Source organism: Pelodiscus sinensis, chromosome 1 (assembly GCF_052426305.1).
Source record: "Pelodiscus sinensis isolate ZL-2025 chromosome 1, ASM5242630v1, whole genome shotgun sequence".
Taxonomy (NCBI): Eukaryota; Metazoa; Chordata; order Testudines; family Trionychidae; genus Pelodiscus; species Pelodiscus sinensis.
Window position 1 is genome coordinate 342796358 of NC_143052.1, and position 19259 is coordinate 342815616.

At 45.0% G+C, this 19259-nt stretch overlaps 1 protein-coding gene across 1 annotated transcript in view; it reads right to left on the reverse strand.

The window, feature by feature from the left end:
- The window catches only part of GDPD5 (glycerophosphodiester phosphodiesterase domain containing 5), a 348323-nt gene that overhangs the window by 40609 nt on the left and 288455 nt on the right, over positions 1–19259 (reverse strand). Inside the window, exon 10 of the mRNA XM_075919541.2 lies at positions 4651–4733. Coding sequence (XP_075775656.2) covers positions 4651–4733 — 83 coding nt within the window. The remainder of the gene's footprint in view (positions 1–4650; positions 4734–19259) is intronic.

The following is a 19259-nucleotide window of genomic DNA, read 5'->3' on the forward strand; positions in this document are numbered from 1 at the left end:
CACTTAACATGATCATTTTCTGAAACATATCTAGAGTGTTAAATGAGGAATTACTGTATTCCCATTCCACAGATGGGAAAACTAGAAAGAGGACCCGGTGACTCACCCCGGATGGAGATAGTTTAGAGCTAGGAATAGCACTTTGGTTCTTAAGCCTGTGATCACACTATGCCGGTCTGTCTCCCATTACATTACAAACTTTTTCAAAAGGAGAAGTAACCTTGGCTTTAAAACATGGCTCTGCTCTGAGCAGATCTGGAGTCAACGTGAGGCGTCAAGATAAAACCCCATAGTGCCATTTGTCAGCCTACAAGGAAAAGGATCATTTTCTACACAATAATATCCCACGTTCCAGCTGCCTGAGAAAGGTTCTGCAACCTGAACTTAGTGAACAATTTTCTTGCAGATGTGTGAGCCAGAAAGGGATCCCTTGATGTCCACAGGTGTACTGACTCTGCAGTGCTAAAACCAGAGGAATGAAGGTCCATGTTTTGGTCAGAAAAAACAGATATACTTATAATGCAGACCAGGCTGCAAATGAGCTGAGCTGAAAAGTTATTTTTATTAAGTTGCTTTTCTAACCACACACACACACACACACACACACACACACACACACACACCCTGAAGATATGGGTCAGCCTAGAGAGGTGAACTAGATTCAGGTGTGCTGAATACAGCATCTATAAAAGCGACTGCATAAGAGGCAGATACCGTGAACGGAATTTTGCCCCATGAAGGAAAATCGCCGTATTTATATAGGGCCCAGAGACCATATAGTGCCCAGGTGTTTAACCAACACTTCAAAGATGATGACAGAAGAGTGGCAACATTAAAAAAAAGGGCCCCACAGGGGTCAAAGACCTGTGGATGAGAATTCTTTGCTGCGGAGGTTTGAAATCTACCACGGAGTGGTGCAGCAAAGCCTTTGGAAAGTATAAGGCTATAGATGTGATGTTCACAGTGGGGAAGCTGCTTCCACACACCTCCAGTCACCTGCTGGCCTGAGGCGTGTGGGACAAAGCTCTGGAAAAGGCCAGGGGTTTCAAAGCACAGATCCCCACTGCAGAGAGACTCAGGAGAAAGACCTTGGATACAGGCAGCGTGAACAGTGAAACCCATTTGAATCAAATTGGGATTCTGCCAAGACTTCTGCCTTGAGCTGGGAGCAGTACAAAGACCTACTTTAGTTGACAGAGCAAACGCAGTTCCTACTCAGCCACTGCCTAAGGAGGCCCTTATCTGAAAGGTTTCTCAAATCTTGTTTTCTATTTCCAGCAATGAATTATATCAACTGCCTCCTTCCCTTCCTCCCCCCATTTCCACCCAAAGCAACACGCTGACACAGCACCAGTCCCGGCAGCAGCACACCATGCCTCAACATCTAAAGGTCTTCCACAGGGTTTAATATTACCAAGCAGACATGGAATTACGCCTGTTGAATGTTTAAGGTAGACAGGAACCTAAGACTCAGTCCTTCTCTCAGTACAGTGATCTCAGACATCTTCAACCACCATAGTGTGATGCAGAAACCCTGCATGGCATTCTCTTTCCTCTCTATCCCCTCGTTGGCCCCATGCAGGAGCATTGTCATTTGGAAAGCACGAGCCCTGGGCTAGTAGCGCTGTACAAAGATGCATGGGTAAAAAAAGCAGTGGAGCCCTGACTTTATACAGACCCTATGGGTCACATTTCCTGACACCAGGGGGGCATGATCTCAAGGAACCATACAGCTGCGGTGCTCCAATGGAGGCAGGGAAGACGAAAACTTTTCAGTGGACGTGCAGATCAGGCTTCTCCTGCAGGGGGCAGCAGAGAGCTTAGCAGCTCTGTCACAAGGCTGCCAGTGCAGCAGGATGATCTGGTCTAGGCTCAGGGGGCTTGAATGATACATTCAACTCAACTCTTCAGGCAGGTCAGCTCACCCTGTTAGAAGAGCTAAGCACAGCAATCAGGATCAGCCCTGATGCACAAGCGATTATTTTGCTTCCAGACCAATGGTATTCTCCTTGCAACAGTGAGTGAATTAACTTCTGAATGATTCTAAAGGGATTAAGATGCTTTCGACCCTGACTTGTCCTTCAGCATTGCAGAATGACCTCTCGCTACAGGGGACAAGAACTTCCATTAGTGTTTAAATCTGTCTGCTGCTAGACAATGATTGCAAAATGGAAGCCCTGATGTTCAAACTGTGCAGCCCACAAGTCTAGCTTTTACCACAGCGATGCCTTTCAGATGGCTTAATTTCAAGCCATTTCTTAGCATCAGATTATGTATGAATCCTGATCCACGCTGTATGCAAATGCGGTGTCATTATTAGACAAGAAAGAGAGGGTCACTGACTTTTAGTGCAGCAAAATGAAACCATCAAAAATCTACATCCTCCCCCATGGGAAGAGTGGGAATTGGATTTAGCATCTAACTTAATAACAGAAATAAAAATAATCTTCTCCAGGATTCAGCCTGGCTCTTGGGCATACAACCCCGAGAGATTCTCCAGGTCTTTTCTGAATGCGGTTTGCTATGCATTCACGTCTCACATGTTAGTGAGTCCTCTCTTGCTAGCCCTTTCCCATTTTGCTTGGACTCTTTTCTCTCAGTTCCTTTTTTTCTGTGTCCTATTCGTCTATTTCACTTCATCCGTTTTTGTTGCATGCAGATCGAGGAGAAATCTAATGAATAGCATTAATCAAGTTCTTCAACACTGTGATGCTCTCCCATTTTATAGCTTCTATTTAACAATCTTCCGTTTGGTCCAAAAGTGCAAGTTCCAAAACAAGCAGCAGGAATTTCTGATATTTGCCTGTGATTTATATCTTCTAATTAAAAATAAACTTCCATTTAACCTTGCACATAGCCTCTCTCCCAGGCTGCTTCTTATTCTTTGTTACACTCACTGCTGCCCCCTGCCTTAAATTAGCTCCTTGGGACCAGGACTGTCCTACTCTGTGTTTGTACACAGCAGTTCTACTACAGGGCCCTGAGCCTGACTTCTGATGCAAGGTGCTAACATAATAACTGTAATACACAATCATACTTAAAAATGTCCCTTGGGAATTTTGCCTCCCGCTGTTTGAATGAAGTTTGTTCTACAGACACTGTCCAATCTGTTTCTGCAAATGTGTATATGTTGTACATGTATGAAAAAAACCCACACAAACAAAATATCTAGTTTTAAGAGATCTAGGAGATATGGGAAAATTAAATGCGGAAAATTCCCATAGACACTGTTTACATGGGAATAACTCTGCTTTTTCAAAGACTCCACCAAACTCAACCTGGTCAAACACATCCCTGCAGAGACTTTTTTTCTTTTTCGGGGGGTTAGGGAGTGGAGGACGCATGATGGGCAAATAAAATCTAATTCCATTTGCATCAACTTTAGCATGACAGCAAAGGAAAGCAAAAGGATTTTGTGTCTGAGCTGGTACATTCTCACAATCGTTTTACCTTGGGGGGGGAGGGGGGGGAGGGAGGGCGCTGTGCAATGAAATGAAAAAATGTCAGACTTTCACTCTTCTTCACTGCAAGCAGAAATTTACTATAGCCAAGCTCTTTACAAGCAGGTTCTCTGTATTCCTTTGGAGAAGGCTGCCAGACTAGATCAAAACAGCCTCAGCCCCTCTCCCTCTCTCTCTCTCTATATATATTTATTTTAAATTCCCTGCGGGTCGACAGAGTGACAGCATCATGTCATGTGGCCTCCCTCTCCCCGGTGCTCAAAGGAGCTGCAAGCTATGCAGTCTCCTCCCCACCCTCCCAGTGCTCCAGGAGCTGCGTCCTCCCCCCCCCCCCCCCCCCCCGGTGCTCTGGGGAGCCGGGCGAGCCACGCAGCCTCCTCCCTCCCCATACTTCCAGCTGCCTCACCCCCCCCCCCCCGGCTGACCCTGCACCCCCAGCCTGTTCACTCATATCACCACCAAGCCAAGACCCCAAACTCCCAACCCCCTCATTCATGGTATTCCTGGGAGGCGGGAGCTGTGAGCCTCTTGGCCTCCCCACCTTCCCACACCTCTAGCCCCCTCACACACCGACCCTGCACCCTCAGCCCCCTCACACATCCTCTCTGCCGCGACCCTGCACCCCTAGCCTGCTGACTCATACTCCCCATGCTGAGCCCTCACCCCCCCCTCCCCCACTCCTTGCTCACCGGGACTCTGCACTTCCATCCCACTACTGCACCCTCCCCCCTGGCCAGACACCTACCCTCAGCCTGCTCCTGCTCCCTCCTGCCAGCCTGCTCCTGTACCCTCTGTCCAGCCAGAAACCTACCCTGGGGATGGGTAGGGGAGGGGGTGAAGTTTGGCAAGCATAGTGACAAAAAAACAAAATATCTACAAGAAGGACCCTGCTGTAAATTTTGTCCCTTGATAGGAAGACCAATAGAAAGCGTGGTTTATTCTATAATTTAATCTTTAATCATTGTGCCAGCCAAATGACTAATGATGTACATACTTTACAAATAGCAGCATATGAGAAGGTATGAGCACACTTTCTGAGATGCCTTCTCAAAGGATGCTACTGATGCTGCACTGGAAAATGTAACTGGCAAAATTCAGTTCTGGAACCAAAACAAAGCAGATCTAGAGGTCTGGGTTAGACCTGACACTAAAGAAAACCCTTGCACTCAAAGCAGTTACACAGACTTGCCTTATCATTATGTCAGCTTGTACTCCATATGTTTTCTGCTCCACTGCTTTCTGGAAGGACATCAGAGTGTTTTCTGGTGCCAGCTAAAGAAGAAGCAGTGAAAAATTGTATTAATAAAGTAGCAATGACTATAAAGGCCCCTCTTGGTAAGACACACATGCTGCTGCAGCAACAACATAACAAATAAATCAAAATACCTACAAGAGAGAATTAAAAGGTTAAAGAGACAACGAAGCAGCATTTTACGGGAAAAATACAAGACTTACAAGACTTCACACAATGTACTCAGCAAAAACCATGTTTTGCTGGCAAGGGCTAGCATGTGTAATTACTGCTGCCCTTCATAGATGGAACTGCATCTGCCCTGCAGCATGCTTTAAACCTGCTAGCTGCTAACAAACATACTCCTTTACTCACTTGGCAAGAGCCAGTTCGTTCTAAGATCTATACTCAATGATCGTGATGTGCACTGAAGCCCTAAGTAGCTGCGGATCTGTCGTCATCTGCTGTTGAAAAGGTTTGGTATTGTATACCGGACAGCTGCATGGGTTCATAGATGACTGACAGCCCGTGGAGTGCTTGTTTATGTGCCAATAAAGGCTGGTTGGTTACATTTAGTTAGCACCCCTCCTTCACAGCTATTCATGGGTGCTGGAATTAAGGGTGCTGCCGCACTTCTTCCCATGACAAGGCTTGCAGTTTGGTCCAATAGCTCTCAGGCCTGCTTCCTCCCCACTATACAAATTGTTCAAGCACCACTCTAGTTCTTAGGCAGTGTGCAAAGTTAGCGGGGATACATTAGTTATTCTGTTCCTCTACTTTTCCATGTAAGCAACTACTGCAGCTGCCAATGGGAAGTTTTGGCATCACAAGTGGCCGAGGAGGGGCCCATAGACACTTGTTTCTAAGATATCACACAACTATGGAAAGTTAGAGAACCTGGGGCTACTGCATGTGCAATGCCGACAGGCAGAACCCAACCTGGGACCTCTGGAGCTCAGTGCTGGAGCCAGCAGGAGCTCAAAGCCACCGGGCTCTCAGTGAAGGCTGCAGAGCAGCGGTTTTCAAATTCTTTTTCTCATGACCCAGTTGAAGAAAATTGTTGATGCCCACGACCCGACATAATGTGACCAGAGTGCAAGCTCCAGGGTGGGGCTGAGGGTGAGAGATTTGGGGTGCATGGGGGCTCCCCCTTTCGGGGGAGGATCAGGGCCGGGGCAGGAGAGGCTTACTTTGAGCAGCTCCCAATCAGCAGTGCAGTGGAGGTGCTAAGGTAGTCTTCCCAGCCAATGAGAGTGCAGAGCTAGTGCTCGGGGCAGAGGTAGTGTGCGGAGCCTTGTGCACTCTCCCTTTTCCCAATCCCCATCTAGAAGCCAGGCCTGCTGCCAGCCACCCCTGGGGAGCAGTGCAGTCTGCAGTGCCAGGACAGTCAGGGAGCTGCCTTAGCACCCTGCTGGTCACCTGATCCCCTTGCAGCAACGAGACCCAGCGCCTGACATTCCATGACCCACTTCTGGGTCACAATCCCTAGTTTGAAAACTATTGTTATAGAATCTCTCTCTCTCTGTACAAGGTCTACGTGCCACTGCCTGGGATAGTGCACACCTGCATTTCTTCCCCATGCTTATTCTGTTACTGAAATGCTCTACTGCACCATCTAAAATCTATTGCTCTTTAAACAAAACAAAACATGAGCCTCCCATAGTTTTTATTTTAATAGATTTTTAATTGACTGTGGTTAACAGTCTTTGCTTCTCTCCATGGGTTTCATTCAGAGGTGGGTTTCTTTGTTGGCGGCGGGGAGTAGGGCAGTGTTAAAAAGTTGTATTTTGGCAGACATTGTTTCCTTCCTTTTTGAATAGAGATGAAATTAACAGAGCTGGGTTCCCCCCCCCCCCCCCCCACAACTTCAATGTAGACACGTTTTTTTAAGGCAAGTGATTGAGTAGTAGCAGACCCAAGCATTCAAAAATCAGGATCCCCACAAATATCAAGAAACTGGATTTAAATTCATGAGCTTTGAAATAAAAAAGTGCTGTTTTTTTTATTTGCCTTCAGGCTTTTGAGCCTTCAGGGTGCACTCAGGTCATAAAATCAAGGTTTTCTGCACAATCACAAGATCTAAAATGTTTTATTTTTATTTAAAAGCCAAAATGTTCATATAAACAGAAAAATCAGGCATTGGGGACTTTGAGAGAAACACCAAACATCATGAGAGCTGTCAACTGCAGCTGTGTTTGAAAAACTGCTGGTGATTCCAATGCCTCATAAATTGTGAAGCTTTATCTCTTCTAAGGACCTACCACATGCATATCCTGGAAACTTCCATGTAAAGATATTAACAAGCAGTTTACTGGTATTATACCATATTTAAACTCTGATGTAACTTGGATTCCCAGGGACTTAAATCCAGGATAGATTTGGCCCATTCTTATGATTACAAGCCACGTATTTAACACTATAAATGTACATGCTGTTTTATAAAAACAAGAGCAAGTCACAATGCCTATGTAGAAGTTTCCAAACAAAGATAGACAAGTCAAACACCCCAGGAAAGGAGGAACACTCACAACTCTCACCACATGGGTCACATGAGGTCAAGAGAAAGCTATCTAGTTCAAATACAAATGCAATGTCCAGAGCTGTCAGAAGGGGTCAGCATGCAAACAAAGGTCTTGGCCAGCCAGCACAAACACTCTCAAGGTTATCTTTTGCTAAAGCACTTCCTGCCCTTGCATAGCTTTCAGAGTCCGATGTCTTCCCAAGTAGCTCAGGTTTCATTAAGATAAACAAGGCAAGTAAATCCTATTTCCACTGAGCATTACCTGACAGTCTTTCACTGGCTGCACTCACTTACACAGAACCAAGAGGCAAGCATCTGCCTGACCCTCGGCAGGGAAGCTTGACAGAGATCAGTGTAAATCTGGCGTAGGGACACAGCATTTCAGTTAGGAGATCTGTGAACACATCCCTCACATGCGCTTTGTGAGGCCTGCTTACAAGTCTTCTGACCAGAATGGGGCGGGAACCCCAAGCCTCAAAAACTACAAAATTCTAACTATACGAATATAAAAATATAAAACTACAAAATATTAACAATAGCTATTTACAGGAGACCAAGGAGAAAAGCTGGAGAAATTCATGGACATGACAATAAGGAGGAACAGGAGAGGTGTCCGCCCACACTGCCTTCTGAAAAAAATCTTGCCATAACCTAATCTTCCGGCCTACAAATTCCTCCCCTCCCACCAACAGTGCCAGGCTCATCATCTGAAACAAGCTCCCCACTGATCAGGATGCACCAGCTCAAAGCAGCAACAGGCCCTGCCAGAGCCAGAGATGTAAAACCTGCAGACATCTCTACCGTTATGTTGATGAATACCCCTTCCCCCACCAACATACCTTGCAAGATCCTTAGGTCCCAGTGGAAATATTTCAGCAATAGCTATGCAGGCGAAAGCAGGCAATCATGGGCAGCAGGTAATGTAGGCAAGGAAAGGCACTGTCTTCCCCAAAAGGCCCACCCATGTTCTAGCCACCCAATGTGCTACAGGGACTGGGGTGGGAGCAGGGCATACATGACAGCCAGCTGCTGTGGAGGAAAGGGGGAGACAGTGCTGTGCAGCTGACCAGTGCTGGGGGGAGGCGTTAGCCTTTGGCAGGGGCCAGAAGCCATACTGAGGAGCACTGGAGACGCAGGACAGGGGCGTCATTCAAGGGGAAGAGCCGTAGGTGGAAGGGGCAGGACTGGGGCTTGTCTCTCCAAGCCAACTGTTTACCCACCACCCGTGCAGGCAACCACTGTGCTCTTGAAAGAACTCACAGAAAAAATATTTTTTTTTAAAAAAACCATCACCTGCAGGTGAGCTCTTTTCACACCATATCGGACCTCTCAGTCCTTTGTTGTCGAAGGAAACCGACACAATGCCTCCAAAAGATGAGCCTGGGAACTTAAATTCATAACTCTGCTGATCATTAAAAGCCAAAGACTTAACAGAGACCCTAGTTTTATGGCCCTTACAACAATTTGTAACATACCTTGCTACCTACTATTGGTCCTATGACTATATACAAGCACTTCATTTTAATTGGTCTCCCACAGTATGTGAATCTCTTACGAAGACAAATCTGTCCCACCATGTATTTAGCTTGGACAGACTGGTTACCTTCTCCGGACCTGAGCAAGAGCTCTGTGGAGCTCAAAAACTTGTCTTTTCCACTAACAGAAGTTGGTGCAACCATAAATATGACCTCAGCCACCTTATCGCTCTCAAAGGATACGTCTAAACTACATGGCTCCGTCGACAGAGCCATGTAGATTTGTTTGTTTGGCAAAGGGAAATGAAGCTGTGATTTAAATAATTTAAATGGCTGCCACGCTGAGCCGACAAACAGCTGATCAGCTGTTTGTCGGCTCAGCGCGCTAATCTGGACGCTCCCCTGCCGACATGAAAGCCTCATCCTACGAGGCATAATGGGGAGGTCGATAAAAGGCTTTCAGGTCGGCACTGGAGCGTCCAGACTAGCGCGCTGAGCTGACAAACAGCTGATCAGCTGTTTGTTGGCTCAGCGTGGCAGCCATTTAAATTTAAATGAAGCCGCGATTATTTGAATCACGGCTTCATTTCCCTTTGCCTATCAGCCTAATCTACATGGCTCCATCAATGGAGCCATGTAGTTTAGACACACCCAAATTGTCCCAGATTTGAGAGGTGTGTCCCAGATTTGAGAGGTGGATGAATATGGTCCTGCACATACTACAACCTCCCTGTTTAAGCACCATGCTTCAGCCTGGAAGCCCCTTACACATTGTCTAAGTGGATGAGAAGAAGCCATGTTCAGCTCTGCGCCAAGGCTAACACACTAATACGGGTTTCTGACAGCAACATTAGGAAACAGCAGGCTCTGTAGTACAGAGTGGGCCCAAAGCTGAATGGCAATGGGATCGTGGCCTCTGGAGGAACAAACTGCAGAAGAAGCAAAAGAAATATGATAAGCAAGAAAAGTTTCCAACACCACCAGCCATTCTTAAAGAGTCTCCACAATGTGCACTGAAGATGACTCACAACACAACGCGCACAACAGCTTAGACCAAGCCAAATTAAATATACAGTGGCTTTAATGTGCACTGATAAAATGGCTCCACTCCAGCAGCAGCCGCATGTCAATAGTGAGTGAAATTACTTTTGAACATGGAAAGCTCTTTAGGGTTCCTTAATATGAGAGGCACTAGAGCACACACAGACGCCGGGGTATCAGCCATTTTGAAACTGCTTGACTTTTTCTCTTGGACATTGGGGTGTTGGCCTCTAATTATAAAACATGTAAAATGACAGACAGCAAAGCTTATTAAGAGAACTTTTTCTTTGGGATACTGTATTAATCTGTCAACAGGTCACATACTATTGACTATCTAACTGCTGTACTGAGCAGCATGCCAGATGGGGCATTTGGGACAGGCAGACAGATTCCATGGTGAGGACTGCAGGTTAAAGCAGGGGTGTTCACTGAAATACAACGGAATTTGGGAACCTTATTGATAAACTAGGCAAATATAACTTAGATAGGGCCACGATAAGGTGGGTGCATAATTGGCTGGATAACCGTAGTCAGAGAGTGGTTGTTAACGGTTCTAAATCCTGCTGGAAAGGGATAACAAGTGGAGTTCCTCAAGGGTCTGTTTTGGGACCCGTACTATTCAATATCTTCATCAATGATGTAGATATTGGGATAGAGAGTACGCTTATTAAGTTTGCAGATGATACCAAACTGGGTGGGGTTGCGACTTCTTTGGAGGATAGGGACATAATTCAAAATGACCTTAGCAAGTTAGAGAAATGGTCAGAGGTAAACAGGATGAGGTTTAATAAAGAGAAATGCAAAGTGCTCCACTTAGGAAGGAACAATCAGTTCCATACATACAAGATGGGAAGCGACTGTCTAGGAAGGAGCATGGCGGAAAGGGATCTAGGGGTCATAGTGGACCACAAGTTGAATATGAGTCAACAGTGTGATGCTGTTGCAAAAAAAGCAAATATGATTCTAGGTTGTATCAACAGGTGTGTTGTAAGCAAAACTCATGAAGTCATTCTGCTGCTCTACTCTGCACTAGTTAGGCCTCAGCTGGAGTACTGTGTCCAGTTCTGGGCGCCACATTTCAAGAAAGACGTGGAGAAATTGGAAAGGGTACAGAGAAGAGCGACAAGAATGATTAAAGGTTTAGAGAACATGACCTATGAAGCCAGGCTTCATGAACTGGGCTTGTTTAGTTTGGAAAAAAGAAGATTAAGGGGGGACATGATAGCGGTTTTCAAATATCTAAAAGGGTGTCACAAGGAGGAAGGAGAAAATTTGTTCCTCTTGGTTTCTGAGGACAGGACAAGGAGTAATGGGCTTAAAGTGCAGCAGGGGAGGTTTAGATTGGACATTAGGAAAAAATTCCTAACTGTCAGGGTGGTCAAATATTGGAATAAATTGCCAAGGGAGGTGGTGGAATCTCCCTCTCTGGAGATATTTAAGAACAGGTTAGATAGACATCTGTCAGGGATGGTGTAGGTGGAGCTTGGTCCTGCCTTGAGGGCGGGGGGCTGGACTCGATGACTTCTCGAGGTCCCTTCCAGTCCTATGATTCTATGATTCTATGATAACCTTTCCCTCTTTGGCACCTTTGAAAACCTCGGCATCTGTGCTTAGACAAAACCAGTGCAGCGTGAAAATGCAGTTTCAAGCCACAGGGAGGTTTCTGCAGAACTGTTTCAGTTCCCGGATGACTTTTAAGGAACCAGTAGGCTCAAAGCAAAAAACTCAGCAGAAGCCATGTTGTGTTTGGCTGCCGGCGGAACACCCTGCAAAGTGATTGGTTTCTCAAGGACCCTACTCAGAGCCACAAATCAGCTCAGGCTCACTTAAAAAACACACCCCAGACACAGCAGCATCAGGAAACCCAGATAGGTAGCCGTACTCAGCTCTAGTGCTAATGCTGGGCATTTTTAGAACAAGCATTTCACAGCTCAGCTCCAGGAATGGAGCCTGTACAGCCAGTGTGATCAAAATTCACAATTCACCACTCTCCAGGGGCTGGGATGCTGTGGGATCTCATGCTCAGGAAGATACCAAGTCTACATCAGGTTCCTGGGGAGCCTGAATCCTTAGTTTTTAAAACGATGCCCACTATGCACTAGAAGATCCTTAGCTAGAATCAACTACTAAGCTCCACTGAAGCCTACAGCAGTGTGGTAATGGACAGTGGTTTAGGATCAGGTTCTAAAGGCAGCGTTTCTTGAAATGCAAGTGACATAGAACTTGAACTGCTATGAAGCTGTGCAGTAGCCAGTCTATGCAACCACGTGATCACCTTACCAGTTACTCTAGCCCCCTTTTCTTCTTTTGTGTGCAACACTCATTTGTTGATCTTGTATCAAATTACGTTAAGCTCTTCAGGGAAAGGCCTGGCCCTTCCACTGCACGTGTGTGGCTAGCTGGTGTGCTGAAACCACTGGCTGGCATGCTGAACATTATTGTGTCATCGTGCTCCCCCATCCCTATCCATCTGTTGTCTCTCCTCTCAGACTGAACGTGCTGTAGAGCTGGAACTGTCTTCTGTGTTTAAACAGCACCTAGCACAATAAGTAACAAAGAGATTCTGACCCTGATTGGAGCCCTGGGGTAACACCAATAGACATTATTAGAATTTAGACTCTCACCTTCACTGTTGATTCTCTATTTTTCACAAGTTCTCTTCCCCCCACCAGCTTCTACATCACTTCGCTATTTCCCATCCATGGGCGCAGATTAGTGTCATTTAGGGTATGTCTATGCAGCACGCTTATTTCAAAATAAACTAATCTGGAATTGTTATTCCAAAATAGCTTATTTCAAAATAGCACGTCTACACTGCAGGGACGCCTCAAAATGAGTCCGAGGCAGGCTTCCTTAATGTAGACGTGTTATCATGATTTAGAGCTCCAGGAGGCACTGGGGAGGAATAACTTAGAATGGCCCCAGTGAAAGGCTATTTCGAAATAGCAGCAGTGGAGCATCTACACACACCTTATTTTGAAACAGCTATTTCAAAATAGGCATTATTCCTTGTAGAAAGAGGTTTACAGACTTCAGAATAAGTCGTCCATTATTTCAAAATTATTTCAAAATAACGGACTGGCTGTGTAGATGATCACATTGTTATTTCGAAATAATGCTAGTTATCTCGAAGTAATGGTGCAGCGTAGAAGCACCCTTAGTGTTGGCTTCGTTATGGCTCAAACTGACAATGTCTTCCCACACTACAACGCAGAGCCACCAAGAGAACGCAAGAGAGTCAGAGACCTTCATAAACCAAAACACACTTCCTTTAGATCAGCTTTTGTTTATTCTCAAAGATTTGCTCACTACTGCTGGAAAAACACATTCCCTGCCCATCCGCTTCATGCTGACACCCCAGCAAAGTGATTTTAAAACTAGTGCTGTGAGATTTGAAGAAGATCCTTTTAAGGAAGAATAGAGATTATTCAAGTGGAATAATTTCACGCCCACCAGTCTTCCTTCTCCCTAGAAAAAGGAAAACAAATAGTGGCATATTTAGCACAGATGTGCCCAAAGGAGATGGCCACTATGCCACAACAGTCACCCACTTGCAGTTTGTTTTAAAGTTTGTTTTTTTAAAATTCTCCAGCAAAAACTGTAAAACAAATGACTCACTTCCAGATATAAATATTTGTATCACTACTAGGAATAAGTTTCTCCCTTAGTCCAATGTTAACAGGCAGATTTTCCTTAGAAAACCCTTGCTATGTTGCCATCTGGTATAATTTTTTTTAAGAGAACAAAGTGACAGGAAAGACAACCAGAGAGAAAGAATATAGTAATGTTTGCATTCTAAGGCCTGAACGTGCAAGCCTCTCCCTCCGGACCAAGACTCCTACGGATGTCAACTGGAATCCTCTATGAAGAATGCATGAAAAACTTGTTCTTGACAGTAGAGCTTGTTTTAATTGATCACCTGTAATGATCAGTCCAAAAATCAACCTCTCAGTGATTGCTAAAGGAGAGAATGGAGTAAATTATTTGCAGTGAATTATTTATTTAACATTTAGAGTCTATTTCCCACATTGAACATTCACAAGCTAATTGCAACTTCCTTAAATTTATTATCCAAATTAATATCCTTCTGCATTTATTTGTTCTATGGATTTGTTGTGCATTTTCTAAACGTGAAATGAGCTGCTTTGCTGTAATTGGTCAGATAAGTCAAACAATATTGTTTCTATCCTCTGATTGGCTGAGCATGCAAGAACCTTTGTTGTAGCCAGCAAAGTTTGCTTCAAACTTCCTGGATGACACAAATGTTTATTCATTTCCCAAAACAACAGGTGCAAATAAACTCACTTCATTTCAAAATTCGATAGAATAGTCAGAGCACATTCCCAATCGCTCAGCTGTAGAGAAGGTGTTGGCTCTTGCTCATAATGATACATTGTCAAGATCAGATAGGAAGGGAATGATTTGGTATTTTTGTACTGAATACAGTAATTCCTCAATTAACACATGCTCGCTTAACACATTTCCGCGATAGCACCATTTTTTTTTTAAGGGAACGTTTTTTTGAATTACATGACCATCCCCGGAATAACACGATTTCCCCAGCTGGCCCATTGCCAGCAGCTGTGCGAGGCTTCCCCAGCCTCCATGCAAAGAGGCGGAGGGTTCGCTGCTCGCTGCACCATTCCTCACTGACTCCCCCTCACCGGACGCCTTGCCCCACCTCCTCCGCCTCACCTTGCAGGCCGGTGGCTGGGTTTCCCCAGCCGGCCCGTTGCCGGCAGCTGCACAGGGCTTCCCCCACCTTCCCGCAAAGTGGCGGAGGGTTTGCTGCTCGCCGTGCCATTCCCCGGTGACCCCCCCTCGCCGGACGCAGTGCGGGTTCCGGCAGACCCGTCACTGGGGCATACTCCCAACTCAATCCCCCTCCCCTCTGCTTCGCTTCCCCGGAGCCAAACACCTCCCCTCCCTGCTATAACCCAGTCCCCTTTCTCCCCCAACCTTATGTCTCGGTCCCAACAGACACCATCGCTTGAAATTCAACCCCCACCTTTTCCATTATTTTCAATGGGAAAATTGACCCCGCATAACACATTTTCACTTAACACGATCATTTTCTGAAACATATCTATAGTGTTAAATGAGGAATTACTGTACTACTTTACTGATAAGCAACGATAGCCAGCCTTGACATCACATCAGAACAAGAACTATACCTTCTTCTATGTAGGTCAGATTTGGATAGTTCACATTTCATGGATTCACACGTATTTGTTTACATCTCAATAATGCCCAAAGGCCCCACTTAGGACAAAGGTTTTGTTGTGTGGAGCATTATACAAACAAAGCAAAGAAACAGTTTATATTCTAAACAGACAAGATAGCAGAAGGATGGGCAATATAGTGATCATTTGGATAGAAGAAGGATGGTCCAGAGGCTACCATGTTAGACGAAAACTCAGGAGACCCTCAGCAATCCTGTGTTGTCTTGGGCATTGGTGCCCCTGGTCCCCATCAGTGCAATAACACTGGAGATGATGGGAGGATACTATGTGGTTTTCATATACTGCAGTATCATGGGTAGAGAGAATGACTGAGAGTTAGCGGCTCCTTACACATTTAAACACTAAGGCTGCGTCTAGTCTGGCAAGTTTTTCCACAAAAGCAGGTGCTTTTGCGGAAAAACTTGCCAGCTGACTACACTGGCCGCTTGAATTTGTGCAAGAACACTGACGATCTCATGTAAGATTGTCAGTGTTCTTGCGCAAATACTATGCTGCTCCCGCTCAAGAAAAAGCCCTCTTGCGCAAATGCTTTTGGGAAACACCCACTGCTCAAAGGAGCAAGTACCATGGGCCAGGCAGGCATTGATGGCCTATCAAGAAAAAATGACTCTTCCAGAGGCACACAATGCGGCAGCCCCTAGACAGCCCCACCCCACACTTCACAGCAAGGATCTTTCTAGCAGCTGGAAGAAAGGATAAAGAACAGAGATTGGCATCATTACTTGGCCTTTCTCCTCCTCCCTCTCAACACCTGAAAGACTGTCTGGAAGTCCAAGACTTTGGGGGGGGGGGGGGGGGTAGGATTCTGGCCCCAGCCTGGGAAGGGAATCAAGCCTGTGTATAAGAAGTGTGAGCCACCTGTAACATCTATTAGGGTGAGAAACTAATTGCAATCTTGCTTAGGCTGGAGAATTAAGACTGAAAATCTGTTTTTATTTCTCATCTATCCAAATTTGATCTCTATGCCCACTACTACTTCTACCCACTTAAAATCTTTCTGCAGTTAATAAATCTGTTTTATATTTTATCTAAAACAGTCTGTTTTTGGCTGAAGTGCCTGGGGAATCTCAGCTGAGGTTAACAAGGACTGTTGCACATCCACTATCCTCTGTCAGAAGCGGGAACTAATGAATGAGCTTCCATGGTGCGTCTCCCAGATGCAAGGCTGGGGCGACTGGCTGGCGACTCTCTCTGTGTGATTCGTGATGGGCTTAGAGGGTATTCACAAGACTGAGCTGGGTGTGGGTCTCCACAAGCAGAGTTAAGGGGGCACAGCAATCCCATAGTTCTAGGCTGTCCCTAAGTGACCCCATTGCAACTTCATTACCAGGAAGATGTTGAGAAACCAGAGGGAGTTTGGAGGAGAAATTATTAGGAGGCTGGATGATTCACTTGGAAGGAAATACTAAGAATTAAATGTGGATTAAATGAGGTAGGCAACACCCAAGAGAGAAGCTAAAAAGGATTTTACAGCTAACAGTAATGATGTAAAGGAAACATTTAGCATGGTGAAAAAGTGGGGATGGCTGGATGAAGTTTAAGCAAAGGAAAATTGACGAGGAATACGATACCAGGAGATGTTTCCTGGCAGTGAGATCTAACAGACTGTGCAACAGACTCCCAAAGGAAATGGAGTTAAATTACCCACGTAACTTTGGACAGAACACTAGTGATCCATCCCACTGTGTTCCTTGATGGGAAATCCCCACCCTTCCCCTTCTGCAGCAAGTCTTTGCTCTCCCCCTTCCAGAGCTTCCTACATCTCACGTCTTTTGGACGGGATCTCACCCTGTCTTGCAGCCCAGCAGAATAAGACTATAGTTTTAAAAAGCTCTGCAGAAAGCCAAAGTGAAGAGTGCATGGCTTAAAGTTCTTGCACCAGCTGAATGCATCCTTTGTGGGGGGTACAATGCAATTCCCTTTGGCCACTTCCCATGGGGGACCGCTTGCACACATTGGTATGACACCCAATCCAATCACCATGAAGAGCTTCTCCATAATTCTCAGCCTAAATCTGCCTTTAGTTGTAACCCAATATTCCTGCTCTTACTCCTTGGACCACCCCAATCAATTCCATGCTCACCCCGTTCACTTACTCATCATTCTTGGACACTAAACCATTCCTTGGAAGACAGTCCTTCCAGCCTCTTCATCACTGCAGTGGCTTTCTGCTGAAATCCATTACATTTACTTACAACTTTAAGGCAACAGTGTATCCATACATTAACACAATATTCTATGTGCAGTCACATCAGGCGAGCACAGACACTATAACACTCCATTAAATAAGGAGTCTTTGAGCACAAGTCACATTTGCTTCTTTTTGAAGAGGACGATTAAGATGGTTATATAATCACTAAAACATTATCAGATCTTGTCAGATCTACTGCTGCCTCAAGTTCCAGCTCCCTAGATTTGAGATCTTCAATCTCTACATTATTTAAAGGAGAACTGTGGTTGGTATTCGGCAGCACTTTCTTAGACCTTTAGCTGGGTCATTTACTCTTTATTTTCCAGGTTGCAAACATAGTAAGATTTCCTCCAAGATAACTAGTTCAAGTATTCTTGTGACAAATAGATAGTATTAGTGGTATGCCTTTCGGCAAAGCATTAAAATAATTAGGTTGGAAAGTAAATACACTTGGTATGACAAGTGAGGCTGGCGTGTCATTCAGCATTTAAGAGAGACTTGTCCAAACAAGGAGAGCTTAGAAGAGACTCCCTGAAATATACAATAAGACTCAAGGTGACACTCAAGATAGTTCTGGGTGGGGGCAATACAAAATATTTTAACCACTTCTCCCTTTCATTCTCATTTTTCTTTTTAGTGTAGCTGGCAGTTTCCTATGCTACTCTTTTCACAGCTCAGAAAAGTTATTTTTGCTCGTCTTGTCTTCTGCAAAGCATTAAAATAAGCCACCTGCCTATACAACGATTGGCTTTATTTACTGGGTTATGGGAAGGGAGAAAGGGATGCTACATGAGACACTTGATTTTAGCAGCAGCCTTTTCATCACACAATACAAAATAACCACTTCCCCCCAGAAATATCATTAAATAAAGTGAAGCATGAATTCTCATATGTTTTGCCGTTTGGTCCAGATAGGCTACTGACATTTATCCAAACCTCTTGAATCTTCAAGTCAGGAAATCTAATAGCAAAGGAGTCTTCAGATAAATTTCCCTGACTTCTTGCTAGGCAGGAAATAATCAGAGACCCGAATATTATAGGGGTATTTTGGTACTTCCAGGCTTGGATATATATGTATAAAACAGACAGAGAAAAAGTTTACTCTCCCACTAATGGACCTTTATTCCATCCCCAAACCACCCCTCAATAAAACAAAAACAAAAAACCCTCCTTCTCTCTCCCCCCCCCCCCAAAAAAAAATTGGTTTAGCTTCAGCTGGAATTTCAGGCTGAAGTATGCAGTTGGTTTCTACTTTATCCAATCGCTGCTTTTATGGCTTCAGAACTCAAGTCATTACTTAAAAAGCCATTAAAGTGGCAAATGCCGTATCAGCCATTAGATGACAGGAAAGTCCGTGTTTTGTACAGCAAACACATAATGAACATAAATTCAGGGTTCCCAATCTAGAGTATGGGCACCACTGGCAGCAAGAGAACTTGGTATTCCATTCATTAACCTTCACAACAATTCCCTCCCTCCCCTACTAAACTTAACAGTCACAGAGAGTACTCTGTCAGGAGGCAAGGAGAGAGACAGTCAAGCGGTGGTCTGCTGTACCTGCAAAGCTGCCATATGGAAAAGACTCCAAGGATGAAGAAGATATGGTACACTAATTTCCTACGGCAGCCAACTGCTACTGCAGCTAATCTGAGAATGGCTGCAATGTACACTAAGGCCTTGTCTACACTAACCCCCGCCATCGATGTAATCTACATAAATTCCGCTATGCAAATAGCATAGCTAACGTCAGCATATTTTTCAGAATGTCATCTGTGTGGTAAGGTCGGTGGGGACTGCTCTCCTGTTGACTCCAGCTACTCTTCTCGTCCTGGTAGAGTACTGGCATCGATGGGAGAGTGCTCGGAAATTGACTGATTGCATCTAAGCAGATGCAATAAATTGACAGCCAGTGGGTCGATTGCTACAGTGTTGATCCACCGCGTAGTGGAGATAAGCCTTTAGACTCCCAAGAACTAAACACAACAGACCGGCCTGCTGGCAAAAGCCCCACCTCAAAAAAAGGATTGGCTCCACCTTAGACTTTTCAAGATGCTAATCAGCAGAGGCGCTCTGCTGCTTTCACAGAATAAGCAAGC